This window comes from Electrophorus electricus, chromosome 5, assembly GCF_013358815.1.
Source record: "Electrophorus electricus isolate fEleEle1 chromosome 5, fEleEle1.pri, whole genome shotgun sequence".
In the NCBI taxonomy this organism is placed as follows: domain Eukaryota; kingdom Metazoa; phylum Chordata; class Actinopteri; order Gymnotiformes; family Gymnotidae; genus Electrophorus; species Electrophorus electricus.
Window position 1 is genome coordinate 13,005,804 of NC_049539.1, and position 20,084 is coordinate 13,025,887.

The 20,084-nt window shown below is 41.2% G+C and overlaps 2 protein-coding genes across 2 annotated transcripts; both read left to right on the forward strand.

Annotated features, from left to right (window-relative positions):
• Positions 1-4,807: 4,807 nt before the first annotated feature.
• Positions 4,808-7,454, forward strand: si:ch211-197h24.8. Its single transcript, XM_027010804.2, has 2 exons — positions 4,808-5,081; positions 6,382-7,454. The coding sequence occupies exon 2, from the start codon at positions 6,410-6,412 to the stop codon at positions 7,295-7,297; it is 888 nt and encodes a 295-aa protein (XP_026866605.2). The 5' UTR covers positions 4,808-5,081; positions 6,382-6,409; the 3' UTR covers positions 7,298-7,454.
• A 2,861-nt stretch (positions 7,455-10,315) lies between these two features.
• Positions 10,316-12,752, forward strand: LOC113577912. The gene is made up of 2 exons (XM_035526458.1): positions 10,316-10,367; positions 11,822-12,752. The coding sequence occupies exons 1-2, from the start codon at positions 10,354-10,356 to the stop codon at positions 12,750-12,752; spliced, it is 945 nt and encodes a 314-aa protein (XP_035382351.1). The 5' UTR covers positions 10,316-10,353.
• The last annotated feature ends 7,332 nt before the right edge of the window (positions 12,753-20,084 follow it).

Consider the following 20,084-nt stretch of genomic DNA (forward strand, 5'->3'; position numbering starts at 1 on the left):
TAAGTTTGGAAGGTTCTGTCATTCCTAAATCCCCCAGTCAGCTAGTCTTAAAGTTAAACATACAAATGTAAAATGAAGATGCAGACTTCAGAATTCGTTAAAGAAAACAGCTGGTCCCATCCTTTATTGAAGGTTAACGTTAACAAGAATTATTCAGGCACCCTCTGGAGAATGTCTAACAATCAAACAAAGAACCCACATTTTTATACATTTTTCAGAAGTGATTACGTATTCACCCCACCTTTTTACCTACTAGTGTTTGTATTTGCCACCGTTACATCCAAACCATACATTAGTCAACATATGCAAACTGATATTGAACACCCACACCAGTTGGAACCCGTTACCACCACATTCCAAGAGAAGACTTCTCTTAACCTTGTCCTAAAGAAGATTGTTTTCCTGTACCATCCTTAGCCTCGTGGAGAAGTCATATATCTTACCCTGAGGTACACCAAAGCCTACCCAGGGTCCTTTGCTGAACCCTGTATGCAAATCATTCTGAAAGGACACAGAATTTTTATATTTCCCTATGTCTTATGTAATTACTATGACTAATGCTAACACTAATGGTTAACACTCTTTTTATTACCTCAGTACCAGCATCTCACCTCAGTGAGAAGGTTTGTCCACCCCTAAGTCTGTCCAATTCTGCTTTGTAAAGTACGTTTTTGTTGTTGTTGTTTTTTCACTCTTTCAGTACGCACACGCACAAAGCAGTAAATCTGGTCCGTGCTATGTCTGCAGAACACCCTTTTTCATCACTTCTTCCCTTTAGATGGTATATCGTCTCATCCTATTCTAACTCTGCTCAGGCAGCTCCGTCCATCCCTTAACCAGTGCATCGCTTTCATATTTGGGTCTTCAGGAACCTTTCCCCTAATTCAATTCATCTTGTCTTTCACTAATCATAATGAAGTGTCAGAATAAAAGTGACAAGAGAAACAGACGGTCTCCTGTCGGTGCCCAAGAGGATGCCTTTATACTGTCTTCTTTTCCTGTCTTACAAGGAAACGAACCCAACCAACAGTCCTAATGATTCAGAAATAATGGTGTGGCTCCCCAACAAGACACAGAGTTGACAAAGATTTGCCGGAGAGGTGTCAGAAGATTGCAGTGGTCTTAAGCTTTTCCATGCTGAATTGCATGTGTGGGAAAATTTTCAGCTCAGTGTTTCTTAGAGGTCCAGCATAAGACAGCCAGCTTGACATGGGGAGGGGAGGCAGGCTAGGCGAGGCAAGGCAGGAGTTGAGGCCTTCTCCAGGCATGTGGCAGGGAGTGTTGTCACCTCTGACCTTAGTGTTTTCTTTCCCAGAAAGGCCGTGTACTGTGACACAGAATAGCAATTACAGCACGCTCAGAGACAGGCCTAAGCGCAAAACTGTCACAAAGAGTAACACACACCTTATTCACGTCACATCTAAAAGTCAGGGGCCAACAAAAATTGGAAAATACTCAGAGCCTGAGTATTTAAAGATAATTAAAGGCAGATAATCATCGTCAGTTTAAATTCGAAAAATATTCATATAAATGTCCTCAAGCTTGCATTCGGGTTTGCTCACGAGATTTTTCTGACCAAACAGCTGTACCTAATTTTACTTAATAACAAAAAGTACAATTTACACATTAAGCAAATATACACGTCATGAACTCACCAAAGCAACTAGATAAATACAGGAGAGACAGAGGTAGCAGCCATCTCTCTAAACGGCAACAGAGTACAAGTACACTGCAGAACCGCTCCGTTCAGAGTGAGGAACTCATTCTTATTGAGTGACGGCTCTTCAGGTACCAAACCGCTGCGCGATGTTTGAGAAGCGTCGTGCCTACAGCAACAGAATTAGAACATCACCACTGAGCCACTGAAGCGAACAGCTGTGTGCAAAGCTCCTCGATTAACACTGAAACAGGTAGTAATCGTTAAGCAATAGGAGATTGCAAACAATGTAGGTTTTTTTAGTGTATGCAGGATTTTTTAAACAGTACAAAAAAGAACTGTAAGGCTTGACCTCTCAGCACATTTAAAAAAAAGCCAAAACCCTCAAATACTTTTATCAGTAGATGTCAAGTGCACTTTAAAATACTATAAACAATAAAAGGCCTTCAAGACCTCATCTAGGATGGCCAAGTGTGCCACATTTATTCTCAAATTTCCAGAAGCCAACACTAAGGCCCTATTCATAATCCTGGCTGAGATGGAATTCCCAAGAAATGCTCCTTCAGAAAACAATAGGCTTTACTTCTGGCACATCTTTGTAGCACAGCACTCCACGATATGTGATAAGAATGGTCTGCTATTCAAATAACATCGAGTCAGTAGTGGTCTATACACCTGCAACATAACTGTTCTTGTGCAATTTGCTACACAACAAGACCCAACATGACAGGAGAGTCTGTCTGCCTAAAAGAATAGTATAATACAGAGAGGTTTGATTCCCTAAGCTTAAGGAATGTAGCAGACATTTAAAGTGTAGCAATAAGAACTAACATTCTTATCACTTCAAAGATCAAAAAGTCCCTGCACGGTGTTTCTCAGAGAGAAGACTGTCGGGTGGCTTGCACCTGCAACGCTGAGGCTTGCATCCGTAACATTTATCATTAAGATCAAAATCAAAAGTCAGCCAGTGAAAGCAGCGTGACCAGCCTGTCTGAGCTCAGGAGGCGATAACTAGCCTATCACCGCTGCTGCCAGCTCTCCCGGGGGACTGAGTTTAATTGTTTACTTTGTAGTCTGTGATCTACTGATTTTGGATATCTGAATAATATGAATAATCCCTGCCAAATATTTGTAAGTAATTTATTATGTCTTATAAATGAATCTGAGATTTATAACAAGTTAAAATTTTAAAAGGTATCAACTTTATTCATGATGTGTTTGTTATTAGTTTGCCATTCTCTGTGGACCAGAGGAGGACGAGTTCCCCTTCTTCACGTGACGTATTTTGTTTGTTTGCGTATGCCTAGTGAACTCTGAGCATGAAGGCTAAAAGAAAACCCCAGATGTAAAAGGTCTTAAAATGTTCCAGAGGCAACTCCTTTGTTGCACACCTTGTTGGTATTAATAATTAATTAAGTTCTTCCGTTCAATCTTCTGTCGTTTCTACCATCCTGAATGCTGACTCTCATTGTCTGTTTGACTGCTTTGATTTTTTGCAAAAACATGGTATATAGATGCTCCCTTGTAGGGGAGGTTATCTCCAAACAACAACAGGTTTGCAAAAGCCTCAGAGTAGCAGGAGGTGTTCTTAACAGTCAGGGCATTGTGCCGTGTCATTGTCTTAATGTGCAGCATTGCTTGATCTCAGTAAGACCATCAAAGTGGCTGTCATTCATCACATCTCAGATTTGTGGGCAATCACTTATGCGTGGAAACTAAGCAAAGGCCTCAGTTTGCTTGTTCATTGCCTTAACGAAATTTTTCATTAGCCCAAGTTTGATGTGCAATGGCGGAAGAAATATCTTCTTTGGATCTACCAGTGGGTCATGTGCAACATTCTTCTGCCCTGGCACCAGTTTCTTGCGGGGAGGCCAGACCTTTCTGATGAAATGGGAATCTCTTGCTCGACCGTTTCACTCGCAAAGGAAGCAACAATACTTGGTGTAACCATAGCTGCAGACCCAGTAGAATTGCAACTACCTGTGGTTCATGTGGTTCAGCAGAAGCTGCATGTTCTCGTTTCTTTCATATGAACGGCATATGAACGGCACAGGTATGGAAGGGGAAATATTGCCATTGTGCAGCAAAACAGCCTTCAAACTCAAGATTGATGAGTCAATAAACAGTCGCCATTCTGATGATTCATGGTCCCAACCAAGAGCACAAAACAATAGATCGATGTCCCAACAAAAAGTAATTTTTTTGTCAAATCCTCATGACGGCTGCGAAATACTGAAATTTTCGTGCCGGATGACAAAAGATTCCATCCTTGTAGCCTTGACCCAAGCAGCTCTGCCTGACTCTTCGATAAACCCAAATCTCTGACCAGATCATTCAGCTCTACCTGAGATAATAAATGAGGGTCGCTGGATGTTGATGGCACGAAGTCTGGATCAGCAGCAGCTTCCATCTGCATCAGCTCATCATCACTGCCTACCTCCTCATCCTCATCCTCTACTGTCGACACCGCTGGAGGTTTTGGAACAGGAAGACTGTCATCATGCAGCACTGGTCTTATTGCCGATGCAAGGTTCGGGTACTCAATAAACTTCCTGTTCTTTGAAGAATATCCTGATACGTTCGTCATGCAGAAGTAACAATCAGTTATATGATCCTCCATATCCTTGTGATAGAAAATGGCATGGATGGTCATACACCTTTCAACCAAGCTCGCAGACTACTGGCACAAGATGCACAACATGTATGATGAGTCCATGATTTGTCCTGGTCGCGAATTTTGCACCCGAAGTATAACTCGTACGCCTTCTTAATGAGTACAGTCAAACTCCTTTTCAGTGCTTTTGGAATAAACTCACCACATATGTAACAAAACATGTCACAGCTATTTTCAAGTAATTTCTGTGATCAGCATCAAAAAGTCTGTTTGGAACACCAAAAACTGTAAAAGAAACAAAAACCTTCTAAACCAGTGTTATCTGTGGAAGTAGTGAAATTAATTGTGGATTGTGACAATGATAATCATTGTACATTAACAACCACACAGAACCCTATGCTTGTATCGTCTATTAGCTATGCCTTCATAAGTGTGCAAATAGTTTACGGGGGAATCTGTGTTAGAATTTCCTACAAGGAGAATTATTTTCTGTTCTGAACACATTTTATTCTGACACATGTATAAGATGCTCTGCAAGCAGACTGGTTGAAACCCGTTTACTAGTTTTGGTCTTTAGATGTTGTTCTCTGTTGAAGGAAACGTGCCCTGTGCGCAGCTAGCACGAGCAGAACAGACTTTATTTGAAAACGTGACAGTGAAGCAGTGGGCAAGAAGCAGCCGAGGAAGTAAAAGACAAGAAGAGGAGAGACAGGGGTTGAATAACCGTTTCTGCACTTGAAGGTTTCATTCTGTGGTTTAACAGGAACTGCTAGTCTGAAAGTAGATTGTGAAACATTACTCAGGCACTTGGTAAGTAAAACCTCAGTTGTTTTCAATTTGTGCCGTGCTTAAACAGTGTGCAATTTTCAGATGAATGTGGTTGAATGTCTACAAATACAAGTGATCTCCAAATTGGGGAGATTAATAGTAAATTAATTTCTGAGATTATTCATGGTTCTCAGAAATAGAGGACTATAAATAACAACATAATAACCCTGTTTAATTTAAGATGACATTCTGCACTTTAACTTAATAGTGACGCTTTTGGTTCCGTATCAATGTGCTATAGTAAAGCAAAGTCAGAGCAGCAAAACAATTATCACCTATGTAGTAATGAATAGATTTTTAAAAAGTTTTTAGTTTTTAGATTTTTAGTTCTGAAAGGACTATAACAACCTCATTTGAATGATGACAGCAGTTGTGTTTTTCTGTCTTGGGTGTGGAGCTGCATTTCAATACGTTAATAATGTTCTATGCAGTATGTGTTTAAACGTCTCAAAGTTTCGATTTCTCTGGCTTTAGACATTTCACTTGAAATGGAGTTATGGCCTGGCCTGCTGCCAGCAAAGCCTTCTGGGCTTAGATAATAATAAATGAGAAACAGGCACAACTCTCATTCAAAAGCCAAATTAAGATGCTTGCTGCTTCATTTAGGACATACAAATGTACCTTTTAAAGTATTCCAGCAAAGTCCGAATTTTCTGGAAAGTGTGCCTAATTTCCAACTCAGATATAATTTAACCCCCAGTTGGTTAAAGAGTTAAATCTTTTTGGTTTCACAGTAAGGATGCCATTAAAAATGATCAACTCCAGGTTTCTGTTCTGTCTGTCACTTTATTCACACAAATTACGCATAAACATCAACCACAATTATTTATAATTGGCCATGGCTCTATATAATAAGGGCGGGGTAAGTGATAAACAGGGAGACAGAAGGAGAGATAAAGTGGGGCGGGGGTTAGTAGGTATGCCAGGAGTCTAAAATGTGCAGGCTTTGCAAAATAACTGAGAGGACCTTGTACATACAGAAAAGTAAATCATTCAAGAGAGTTACTCAGTCATTAAATACTGGTGATATTAAAATGATTGTTTCTTGCAATGCATCTTTGAGTACTGTACCTTCAAATGAAGAGGTGATAACTTTTCGAAACATTTCAAAATTTCCACCAAACACGATTCCAGATGAGGTAAAGAGAAGGAAAGATGACAAGCAACACAATTTCAGATCACAGCCACGAATAACTGCAAATGACCCTGAACTACAAAATGGATGAAAGTCAAACAAAGCTGTCAACTGCTTGCATTCAATTATTTTTTCTTCTTTGTCCAGTTTGCTGTCCGTTACAGATCACAGCAGAATGGATCGCATAAATAGAAGAGGACATAAAGAAAAATACTTCGTAGGGAAGCACCTGAGGTTTTGTGAAATTAAATACCAAATACTGAATAATTACCTCTCCACATATCCTCCGAGGTTCCCTTGTCCGACAGAGTTCCACGTATCTGAACTACGACATGATACTAACTTTAGTGGCCTCCAGGCCATTCTGAGTGACCCCGGATTTAAGGACCCTGGGACCGGCACCAACGCCTCGCAGGGTCTAGTTTGGTGGAGCTTAGCTATTACAGGTAATGGCATTGCAGATGCAGAGAGGCGTTTCCTTCTGCAAAAAGGAGTTGACAATGGTTGCAAACCCTTCCTGTACAAATTCACATCCTCACCAGCCTTCCGCAAGGCCTCCAGGCTGGGGAACTTTCGTTTTACGTTCCCCATCACTGAACTGTTGGAGAGCTACGCAGACCAGTTCTGCCAGGGCCGAGCACCGCAGATGCGCATCTATGAGACGGTGGTCTACAAGCAGGAGGTCATGTATGCCGTCGTGGTCCATGCTCCAGACGTCCAGAAAGAGTTTAAGAAATATCCACTCCTTGAAGACTGCTCCACAGCCCCGTGTTCGTTCCAGGATGGGAAGATAGTGTGGAGACCACAGGGACTGAGCAAGACGCATGCCTTTCGGCTGGCTCCTGCCAGCAAAACGCTGGTGAAAAAAGTGCCAAGGAAGAAACGGAAGTTCTGTATGTGGGACCATGTGGTACTGGCCTTCCATGTCCCACAGGATAAGATCTTCCGGTTTGAGAAGGAGACACTGGTTAAACACCTCAGTCTCTGTCAGGGAACACTGCCCAACCTGAACACAGAGGGGTTTATAAAGTGTGAGTTTGAGGCCAATTCTGACCATCAGTAAATGGCCATATGGGAGCCTCAATTTCCATTTATTCCGATCAGGAAAATCAGTGCTTATGTCAGTTTTATATTCTATTAGTTACACAGGCAACACTGTTTGTAATGTAAACATTACAATGTGTACATGTGAAAATAAAGTTTGAACATTATGGTTTTGATGCCATGAAGTGGTTGTTTTTAATTTTGCAAGGTGGAAGTTGAGGTCAGTTTGAGTGAGACAGACCTGAAACTATCCACTTCCATGATGAATTATGCTTTCAGTAAACAACTTTCAAGGTGTCACATACAAGTGAACAGGAACACAGGTTGCTTTGATAGTGTAGCTCTCACAGTATTATGAGAAAGGGCCCAGTGAGGATTGAACTCACAACCCCACTGAGCTACTGAGCTACAGAGCCTGGCCTCACCATACTGCCTCCTGCTTTTTTTGCATCCTGCCACACTAATTAGTTCAACCCTAATTGTACTGGCATTTTCACAGTAAAAGGTTTTGTCTATAATGTCTTTAAAGCTTATGTCCTCATGAGCCATCTGGTTTTTGTTTTTGTGGAAAAGGTGGCTCGGTTATAATAATTTGATTTATTTAGATACACTAAATAATCATTCTATTTGAAAGATTATAGTTTTTAGGTTTTGTAGTCTACAGTTTTCAGACTTTGCGGTTGTTACAGCTGACTCTGTCCTTGTTCCCTGGGTTTCTGAGTTAACCAGCAGATTGCTGTTTGATGACCTGAGTGAGAATTAAAAGGATTGCCCTTGAACACCCATGATGCCCAGGAGAGGAGCTCACAGGGCCCAGTAGGGGATTGTAAAGAAATTAAAAATAACCCCGTCCCTTGCACTGGGGCTCCAGAATTTTGCGCTACGTCTCTGCCCGTGACCCCAACTGGATGGAGCAATTATCTAGCATTCATGACTGGTTGGAGATCGGAGCAAGTTCTAGACTCTAATCTAATTATTAATGTATATACAAACTACCCCCACAATTTCTGCAAGAAAACCCAAAACAAAATTAAAAACAAACAAAACCCCCAAAACAGCAAAAAACTCCAACAGCAGCGAGTAAACTTGTGCTAAGGAATGATCTGGACAATGCAATTATTATTATTATTATTATTATTATTATTATTATTATTGTTGTTGTTGTTGTTATATTATTAGTATTATTGTTATTATATTATATTATTATTATTATTATTACTGTTAATATATTATTGTTATTAATATTGTTGTAATTATTGCTATTATTATTATTATTATTATTATTATTATTATTATGTGCACAGCCTAGTCTTTCTTCTGTCTCACCTCTATGAGGTTTAATTAGGGGTTGCAACAACCAATAACCTCAAAGGATATACAGTGTTTAATGCAGTGAGGCCCGAATAATGCTCCTGGTTCTGAATAATATATATTATTGTGAAATGGGAGGTGATATAAAAACTTAAAAACATAAATCACAGTTTCTTTACCTTTATTCACAAAGGACCATAGGATAGTTTTCTGACTCTGTGAACATGCTAAAAATATGCTAAAGATAAATAAAGTTATGTAACCATTCAAAAAAAAAGAACACTAGTTTTGCCTCAAAGATCCGGGAAAGCGAGGACCTTTGATTTAATGAAGAGCCGTAAATAATGGATTGGAAGTGAAGATAAGAGGTGTGGCTTTGACGGGTGATGTGAAGACATACGAGAACGCCACAGCTTATTACATCCCAAAGTCTATCGCCTCGGGAAGGTGTTTGCTAAAAATTAAAATAAAAAGTTACGATTTATTAAAATAGTTTTACCTCATTCAAATGAAGTAAAGTTAATGTAAAGAAGTAAAATGAAAGATTTAAGAGGTAAAAGCGGAATTAAAATAAATATGATTAAAAGACATAAAGTGCATAGAATGAAATGTGAGCATGTGAAGTGCTGAGACAACGAAATCAAAGAAATAAAAACGCACGATAGTGCTTAAAAGTGCAGCGCTGCTCTCCCGCAGGACCACGCTCGTCACATCACTGCCACGCCCACCTCTGCCCACCGTCCTGTCTGATCTGGCCCGGTCAGCACTAACTAGACGGACCTGTTTCCTATTCTCTCCCTCTCCGAACTCTTCCGTTCAAGCGACATGTTGTTGTCCTCATTACGAATGCCAATCCGTTCCTGTACGCATTAGCCCCGGTGAACGGACCCTCACGGGCCCCTGGACTCCACCGGGACCTGCTACCTACCCTACACCTTTCTTGCTACGTTATGGATCCAGAAACCTCTGCCTTCAGTCCCAACCTATTCCGTAATAAAACCGCGTAGCATTTGGATCCTCTAGCTACGGGATCTGAGGGTACAGTGTGGAGGCAAATATTTAGAGGGAAATTTGAGTTACAACGTACAACTTTTTAAATCCAGTCAACACACCAGTGAGATGCAGCAACCGCAGTCCCCTGGGGCACTGCATCACGCACAGGAAGGGGAGAGAGGATAGCAACCAGGACAGAGCACCTTCCATTACTGCACATATTATTATTATTAGTAGTAGTAGTAGTTACATTTATTCAGCGCCTTTCTCAAATTCAAGGACACTTTACAGTCAGATATCAGCTATTTACACATACTCACACACCTGATGATACAGTCATTAACACACAGTGTTTAAAAGGTCACACCAGGACAATTTTTAGGGTAGCGAATCTTTTTACCTGAAAGGGGCAAACGTGCTAACCATCGACCCACCGTGCTGTATTGGGCTTAAGTCGCAGGGACCGGTCAACACGCCAAGCTCACACAATACATCATGTAGAAAGATAACGTGGAAAGAAAGAACAAGCGAAATCAAATATAGGAGAGTTGGCAGCAGTTATTTAAAGTAAAAAAGAGTGTACAAAAAAGAAGAAAAAAAAAGCATGCGGGCAAAAAAGATGACATGAAATACAAGCCTGTAATATTGACAGCAAAAAGTAACCACTCCTCTATCGGCTCCTGAAGAGGCGGGTTTGTGAAGTTTTATCGTGAACTGTTTGTGACGTTTTATCACTAGGAAGAGAACTCTGTTCGCTTGAGATAGCCCGCCATGGCTCATTCCAGGTAAAGGATAAAAAACAAGATAATCAGTGTAATCTAAATATGTCAAAATGTCTATCATAACATGGCGAATTATTTTAGAGATTATAATATTTTAGTACAGCAACAAGTGATGTGTTTTGATTTCTCAATTTAGTTGATTTACGGATTTTCAATTCGCCGAGGATTTTAGAGAAGTCGTTTTTTGTAGGTGTGAGGATTTTTATAGAGACTAGCACATCGTTTTAGATGCATTTAATATGCATTACTTAATAGCTCAGTACTTCAAGTCTGTCGCAGTACATCCGTAATGATAACTGATCTAGTAATAATTAGCTTTTGGTTGTTTGCTGAAATGAACCAGAATGATAATAAACCGGCTGTTTGGTGAAATGAGCCAGCAAGATAATGAACGTAGCCGAATATATATAAAAAATGTATAAAAAGATATTTGGAAAAAAAGGTGTATAAATACTCGCACATGACTTGTGCGAGGTTGTATTATGGCGACTCGGACAAAACGCGACTTCCTTTCTTAAGTTATCACTTCACTTGTTTCTTATATATATATATAGTACATTTTTGTTTAGTTTTATATGCAGTGTAGCCTAAAACGTCGATACACACGCAATGAATACACAATCCGCGTAGAAACAAGCAGAACAGCAGCAAGACGACGCAAAGATCAGGCGATTCTTTATTAAATATTAATAAATTGTGAATTATTGCGTCCTACCAATAACACCGCTAACACCCTCAGTGGTGTGCATAAATGTTAGGACTGGAGCGGGCTTGAGCTCCTCAAAACACATAACATGTTGATGATTTTGTGAATTGCACGATAAGATAATAATGTTGATAATAATAATAATAATAATAATAATAATAATAATAATGTAAAACTTTGCCTTGAACCATTTTCGCACAGTCCAATATAGAAAGAGCAAAGAACCTCTTTGTTTTCACTAATGTGTTTTTAAAGGTAAAATCACTATCAAAAATCACTGAAAATATCATTTCTGATATTATTGATATTATCACTGCGTCTACATACAACAATATATCTTCTGCTCTTAATCTCCAGTTTTGTTACAATTTAGCTGACGAAAATATTGAGACGCCCACAAACTAATGCCATTTATATTGTAAATTATAATATGAATTAATAGACTGATAGGCATCCGTGCTAAGGACAGACGGAGCGGAGTGTTGTCTGCATACTGGTAAAAGCTCCTGTTATATCTGTTATTTATGAGCCATAGTGCTTCAAGACATCAGCAAAATATACTGATGTAAATAAATAAAAAACGTATGAGTTTAAAGCTCTTGAGAGTTTGTAGCTGAGAGAGAGACCATGACAATCAGACAAGAACCTTATTAAATCACCATCAAAGTAACTTAATCCTGCATTAGTTTTTCAGCATTATTAAGTGTTATTGTGTATATCATTGTGGTAAAGTCTAGTTTTTTCCTTCCAGATGCCCTCCTGAAATATGCTTTAAACAGGAGCATTTGACTTTGTCAGAGTTGAAAGAAAACTACGAGAGTGACCACCACTATCTATGGAGGAGGAACATTCTCCCTTATCCCGAATCTGTGCTCTTCACAACATCCAGAGTGTGCCATGTGACAGGGGAAAGTGGCTTCCGTGGGATCATCAGAGATGGTGGATTCCGGAAGCCTCCTCATCTAGAGACCGAGGACAACTTCCTGTGGTGGAGCCTGTCAGTGACAAAGAGTGAGATTGCTTTTGCTGAGAAGCGCTTTTATAGGTGGACATTCGAGGACGCGGACTACAACCAGTCTCCTTTCCTGGAGAAGTTCACCACCTCCCCGGCGTTCCAGAGCGAGTCTCGCTACGGCAACTTCCGCTTCACCTTCCCTTTCCGGAAGCTCCTGCGTGAGTACGCCCAGCAGTTCTGCGAGGACTCCGCCCCCGTCCTGCGTGTTCTGTGCACTGAGCTCTACCGGCAGCAGATCCTCTACACCGTGCTGGTGCATCCGCGGCACGTCCAAAAGTACGGCCAGTACCCTCGCCTGCCCTACAGCATGAACAGTGTCTGCGGTTACCGCGACGGATACATGTCCTGGCTCTGCCAGTCTCCCTCTGATTCTTACTTCTATAAGCTGGTGGTGGACAACACTAATTGCCAGATGTTTGCGAAGCCACTTAAGGGCAGAGTGTCCTGTGTGTGGGATAATGTGGCAGTGGCCTTCCACATGGAGCCAGGAACGGAGCTGAGCATAAATCGGAGGGAGTTGCTAGACAGCGTGAGCGTGTGTGACATGACCAAACCGAATCTCTTGAGGGATCCAGGCACTCCCCTCGATAGTGACGAGGCTAATAAAATACTGCAAGATCTGAGGGAAAGAAATGGTCTGGGCCAGCAAAAGTACTATGCCTACTGACCAACGCCTACTGACCTACACCTACTGCTGGAGATTCTCTGGTCCTGGGTCACTGAGATTCTCTGTGGGCTGGGGGCTTAGCCTGAGGAGACATGAGACCTTCACCATGGCCAGTAATAGTGCTTCTGTAGCTCCATAAGGCACTGGAGGTCCCATCCCTTTTGAAGGGCTCACAGTTATGTATGGGGAAACCACCTAGCATTCAAGACACATTAAGAAAAATGATTTGAAATAAGAATTCTGCTTGAAATGAGATTTGGGCTAAAGCTAAACTTCTAGAATTCTAGTTGCTTTTAACTATGTTAATTCTGCATCAACCTATTATGTATTACTGCCCACTAGACAAGTCTGATCTATAAACATTTCAGTTACCATTGTACTCTGATGACTGGAAAAATTACTAAGATGAATTTTCTGTCAGGAATCCTTGGTCTCCTTTATTTGACCACCATAGTAGTGAGCAAAGGCCTTATTCAAATCTACAGTATAATTTTCATCTTTGAGATAATTTTTAAAAAAGAAGGTTAGTTGTACTGTCAAACTGAAATGTTAATTTTAATGTTTGTATATCCGTAGATCAGTATACTGCAGTGGTTATCTTAGACTCAGATTCTACTCAGACCTGAATTTGATTTTACAGATTATACGGTTGTTACAGGGTGTTGTCACAGGACTTCCCCTACTTCAGCTGTGTCTGACGTGGTTTTTTTGTTGTCATGCACCTCATCTGAGTCATGTGTTTGGCCCCTCCCACTGATAGCCCCATGGTGTTTTTACTTTGTCTTCCCTGTATAAATACCTTTGGTCTTTATCATGTCCTTTGGTTGGCATAGTATGTGTGCATGTCTTTTAAATGACACTTGGTTCCACACAATCAGAAATGCTGAAGTTTACACCTGTGTGGCAAACTCTGTGAACTACATTACCGAAATGACTATTTACTAGCCATGAAACATAATGTTTGAAAGAGCCAGTTTGTATTCAGGCAGCTGAATGGTATACGGGTTGTCTCCTCTAACCCTCTTGATGTTTGTTCTTGTGATAAGCTTGTCTTGTACTTGTGCTTTACTTACATATGTTTTAATCTTTAGCACCATATTGCTATGTGGAGATAAAGGAGCTGTCAGGTTCTGGTTGTTACCCTTCCACTGTTTGAGCTTGCTGTAGTCACGTAGTTTATAAAAAGGCAGCATTAAAGTTACCCTTACTTGATTTACTTAATTGCCATTAGTTATAACCATTTAAAGGAACAATAAGTTATTTTTCCAAAGATTTGTCTTCACATTATTCCTAATGGCCAGGATGTTTAGAAGATTTTGTACTAAATCTATTTTAAACATGGCTGTCTCTGCTCTACAGGGCATAAACTGGTTCATTTGAGGACTACGAAGCAATTTGATTTTTCATCTCACATTAGCTGTACAACATAGAAAAAAAACAAAAAATATATTATTGCTTATTGTTCCTTTAATTTGAATGAGTTATTGCAAATAGACTTGACGTCGCATCTGTCCCTCCTAGCACATCTACTATGACATCTATGGATTACATTCCCCATAATCCTCCTGTTCATTCTCCCATATACTTCCTGTTATGATTTCCTGTGTATGTTAACCTCCTTGTTTGCTATTGCTAGCGTTTCTAAGCCATTTGACCTTCGCCTGGTTTTCTACTATGGTTTTGGATTGCTTTAGTTTCTCACTAAACATCTTTTTACCAAACATGCTTACAACTTCTGCCTGCATATCCTGACACTTAATAAATGCATTACAAAGAATGGAATTAGTGCAGTTTATTTATTTACATTTACACAATAGTAAATATCTGTGGTGTTCATACTAAATTTAGGAAATTATGCTGAAATGGATTGAGTTCAATTTAAATCATCTTTAAAAATGGTTTCCTCTTTTGACACATTTGACAGTGCAGAGACAATGGAGAGAGAAACAGAGATTGTAGTCATATTGTAGTCATAAATTCAGGAATAAAAATTCCTGGGAGTTCCTCCGATGAGTATATCATCAGATAAAAATGCACTGACTTTGTGGAGAGCAGACTGGAAGCAGGTTGTGTTCGAAACTGAGACTGAGCTCGCCCCTGCCAGCACTCATCTGGGTGTTTCATTATGATCAGTCAATCTGAGCGACCTCAAAGAGCCTCACGCATACAGAAAGGCGACTCAAACCAGAGAATTGCTGAGTCATCAAATACTAATCACATCAAAATGATTATTTCTTCCATTTCATCACTGCGTAAATGTAACACAGCCTGAATGATGATGACACAAGCTATAGGATTCTGTGGTGAAACACATGGCACACACTCACACACACTCACACACACACACACTCACACACACACACACACACAGACACTCACACACACACACACACACACACACTCACACACACACACACACTCACACACACACACACACACACACACACACTCACACACACACACACACACACACACACTCACACACACACACACACACACACACACATACACTCACACAGACACACACTCACACACACACATACACTCATACACACACACACACACACACACACTCACATACACTCATACACACACACACATTCACACACACTCACACACACTCATACACACACACACACACACACACACACACACACATGCACTCACATACACACACACACACTCACACACTCGCACACACGCACACACATGCACACATCCACACACACCCACACACACACACACACACACGCAGCAAAAGCATGAACATGTCATAATACTTAATGCAGTTTATGAACATTAAAAATGCGTAATCCATGAGTAAAATAGCACATGAATATTTAAAAAACATCAATGCCACACTACACTCACCATTTTACATATTAATTTCAGTAATTGGCTATATCACTGAAGTCTGTTGGTACTAGTAATTAGAAAATAAATATCCATTTGTAGCGATGGGATAGAATTCTGATTCTGTCTGGATGGCAAATCTGTAATAACTCATCAACCCAAATACCCGCCTCACATCTGTAACAGGCCATGTCTCTAACACCTGGACTTTCTGTTTATTCCCTGTAGTGGAAAAGCAAAGGCTGTAAACACACAGCCAAGCATTCACATGAAGCTGTCAGGGAGAATGCTTATTGCCTGCCACATTCAAGCAGAAAGAACCTCTGAGGTTACAGTCAAACTTCAACAAAATATAGTTCTGTGGTGACACTGTTATAAATGACTGGTTAGTTAGAAAATACAATAATTAGCTTCATATGTTGGTTATGTCATTCCTTATGAGAAACTGAATTTGAAACTAACTTTGTAACAGAACTGTGATATTGTGACTAATATATCTAACACGCAGGCTGTAAATTCATCCTCTTGGAAACTGTTCTCAAAAATGACTCTGCAAATATGATAAAACACTATTCACTTATGCTCTACCGGGTGTGTTTTAAAAGGGGACAACTGTAAAATAAATGCATCACAAAATTTGTCATCGATCTGTCAGATACAGGGCTTAAATTCAGTTCCTATTGAAATGTACTTGTTGAACTCCAAAGTCTCATGCTATAGGGATTAATGAACCTATGCACTGAAAATACCCGTCGAACTTCGGTGTACTAATTTGAGGAGTGAGACACAATAACTTCCCGCAGTGACCCCAAGCATATATTAGCAACAGTAGTGAACGCTGGTTTCTCTTCATCATTCAAGCACTCAAGCAGTCCCACAAAGGCCACTGACAGCCTTGATATGTTTGTACATAAGCCACAAAATAAGATCAACTTCGAAATCAAAGAGTTAAAACAGAATATAAATAAATAAAATATAATTAAAACATAAAATATTTATAGCAAAGTGCTAAATTGCTAATTTGTGTTCAATTATTATTGTATTTTAATTATTATTTATTTTCCTTATTTGCTATTTGTGGTCAAAAACTTGAAATAACATTCAAAACCAAGACTTTTATCTTTTTTGCTTTATTGCAAGCTTTTCGCAAACAGAATTTTAGTCTCATACGCCCAGTGATGTGAAGCCGAGCATGAAAAGGAAGTCTTGCATTTAAATATTTTTACACAATAACAAACAAGGAAAACGTTATTCTGAGCGTAAGGTTGACTTCCTTCATATATCACAACATTCGACTTCTCGCAGGGTGTTGTGTTTTAAACTGGGACCATACATACTGGATTGTTTCACAGAATCTAAGTGCTGATCAGTTGAGTTAAACAATATAAGAGAGTTCAGCGAGAATTTCCCGCTACATATCCAAGACCGATCCAGATAGCATAATGAAACGTGCCTGACTTTAAAAAAAAATTTAAATGAATAATCAGTATGACTTGACACAAAGCGTACTATCGATTCTTTTGGACATCTACAAAATTCTGACTACTAGTCGAGTACCTTAACCACTGAGCCAGCTAAGTGCCGTAAATGTAAATATACAAAATAAGGTTGAAATGGCCCTGCTGTTAGCAGCATCATATCACAGATCGTGAGCAGGAACGACATCATGATGTGGACAGAAGGCCTTCCTGAAAGAGATTAGGAGGGACCCCATCGATGACTGCACTTGCGACTCTTGGATCGCTCATTTCTGTCACAGTACACCCATGTGTGCTTTTATGCTGCTGACACTGCATTTGCATGAAAGTCCTCTGCATTTTGAACTGGACCAGGAGGGGAAGGGAGATGACAGTGTTTTGAAAGGTAGTCACGCAAACCTGTCGTCTTCACGTTTATTAGAACCTCGGCAAAGGGGAGTCAGGAGTTTCTCTGTGTTTATTTGCATGCTTGAAGTATCGTCAGATGAGTATTTTCAGCAGGGATCCAGCATTAGGCAGCCAGTCCAACGTGAGTCTGACCAGACGGTGCAAAGGTTGAAGGTAAACGGAGTAAGCAGAGCACAAAAGACTAGAAGGGAGGCGGAGAGATAGCGGGGTGGATGACTGAGGCCTTTGAGGCCCTCGCCAGATGCTTTAGGGAGTGTTATCGCCTAACCTTGGCATGTCCTGACACAGAAATACATCAAACCAAGGCACAGAAGAAGTATCACAGAAATCCTCAGACACTTCTATGTATGAAACCTGGAAGAAGGTGTGTACATATGGGACAGATGGTAGAATGTGGCACTGTTCTTACTTGCTAGCATAAAGTCTGTTTGCATGCTTGTGTAGGAATTTCGCCTAGAAACAATTTTTTGCAAACCTTTCTACGCACCATGGAAATCTGGTTGGGAGTGAAATAGAACTGTACACAGATGTGACGGAAGGAGAACATGCATTAATTGTTATGAGTATTCATTATATTATGAAAACCACATATATCAACTGGGTGAGCGTGCAGGATTAAGCATGTGTTACAGTTAAAGACTGGGTGTGCAGAGCAGGGCGTTTCCTTGTTTACACTCAAAAGATATGGGATATATATGAACAAAAAAGTTTCTTCCCAAGTTAATGCGTGAAATTGTGGAAATGTGATCTCTTCCCTCACTGCTTTATCAGATTATCATTGACTGTATTATCACTGCTTTATCAGAATATTACTGACTATCACTGATTATCGGTGCTTTATCAGATTATCACAGATTATATTATCACTGATTATCAATACCACTGCTAGGGTGTGACACTGAGTGTGATAGTCACATTTACACCTCTACTGGCCTCTGTTCTCACCCTGTGACTCCTACATGTCTCTCAAAGTGTGGCAGGTCTGCGTGATCTTCCACTGAGGCGAGGCTGTTTCCTTTGCAATAACTATCTATTGTCTTACTACATGGTATCTTACTCATGACTGTGCCATGTACACACAGTGCCAGGGTGTGAGGGCTGGTCATTACTCGTCCAGTACATAGATACATGATGCTTAGCCTGAAACATGAATTGTTTGTTTGCTGATCACCTGTGAACGGAGCTGTGATATGCAGACATGGGGAAAAAGATGTAGTATGCGGGCATAAGAAACACATCTGCAATATGCGGACTGTCACGACTGGCCACCCTCCAAGCTCCTCTGTCTCTGTGGTTTCTCTGTCTTGTGTAATTGCTGTGGTTCTGTTCCTGAGTTTCGTTTTCTCTGCCCCTCATGATTTGCGCCTGGGTCTCATTTAACTCTTATTAGCTCATGGATTTAAACCCTGTCTTGTTGCCTTGGCTGTTCATTGGTCTCATGGTATGGCCCCTCCCCCCTCAAACGTGTGTGTGTGTGTGTGTGTGTGTGTGTGTGTGTGTGTGTGTGTGTGTGTGTCCGTATTGCCACACCCTCTCGTGTCGTTCACCTGATCCTTGTTGTATGTAATTGTCACGCGTGTATATAAGTCTCATGTCGTGTCGTTGAAGTTGTTGGTGTTTGACCAAAGTAGTGTGTTTGTGTGGAGTCGGGAATGTTAAATATACTTTCAAACGTATGCATTTGTTTAACGTGCCTCGTCTCCGCATCCTGTTTAACCCTTCAGCGTTACGGAAACACCGACCGACTGAGGATGCCTGGGAAAGGCAAGAAGAAGAAAGGGAGTCAGTGCTCGCCCACAGCCCGTGCAGCGGAGTCTCCGTGTTCTTGGGCACCCTCCTGACTCCGGGTGCAGGTATAACAATTTCCAGTCCTCGGGGTCGGACTTTGTGGACTCCTACTGTCCAGCAGAGATACCTTCCCTCATCCTGGCCTTGCTTCAAGGAACCGCAAGGAGGGAGGAACCCGCTGAACGATCTTGGGGGGGCCCTGTGCATGGTCCAGGATCGGACATGAGGACCGGCACTCAGAGATGGACCCTGCTGGATCCTACGACCCCTGCCTGGGCGATTATTGGGGCTACACAGATTATGGAGAGACAGAGGAGTGTAGCGACGTCTGTCTGCGGTAGGATATGGGTTCCGTTCGTGAGGAGGACACTCCAAAGGAGGTAGAAGAGGACCCTCATAGGGATCTTCCCTCCCACAGTGATGCCAAAAGCTCCGAGAGCGAGGAGCCTCCAGCACCTGAGGCACCGCCCAGGGCACGCCGCCCAGGAGCGAGCAGGTTGTCCCGGGTGGCTGGCAGGGAGGCATCGTCGTCAGAGGAGGACACTTCTCCGCCTAAGGCGAAGAGCCCCAGAGCACATGCGCCTACCCCTAAGCCTCGTGGAGGCAAAAAGGCAGTGGCACCAGTACCCGCACCGGAACCGGGAAACACAGCTGGTGTGCTTCCCGACGCGCATGCGCTGAAACCAGGACAGTCCCCACTACCTAAGCTGGTGAGGAACACTCTCCCCCAAGCAGGTCGGTCTCCGAACCAGCCGACGACTGGGGGACTGGCTGGAGTTCCTTCCCCCTTCCCCGGACTATTGAA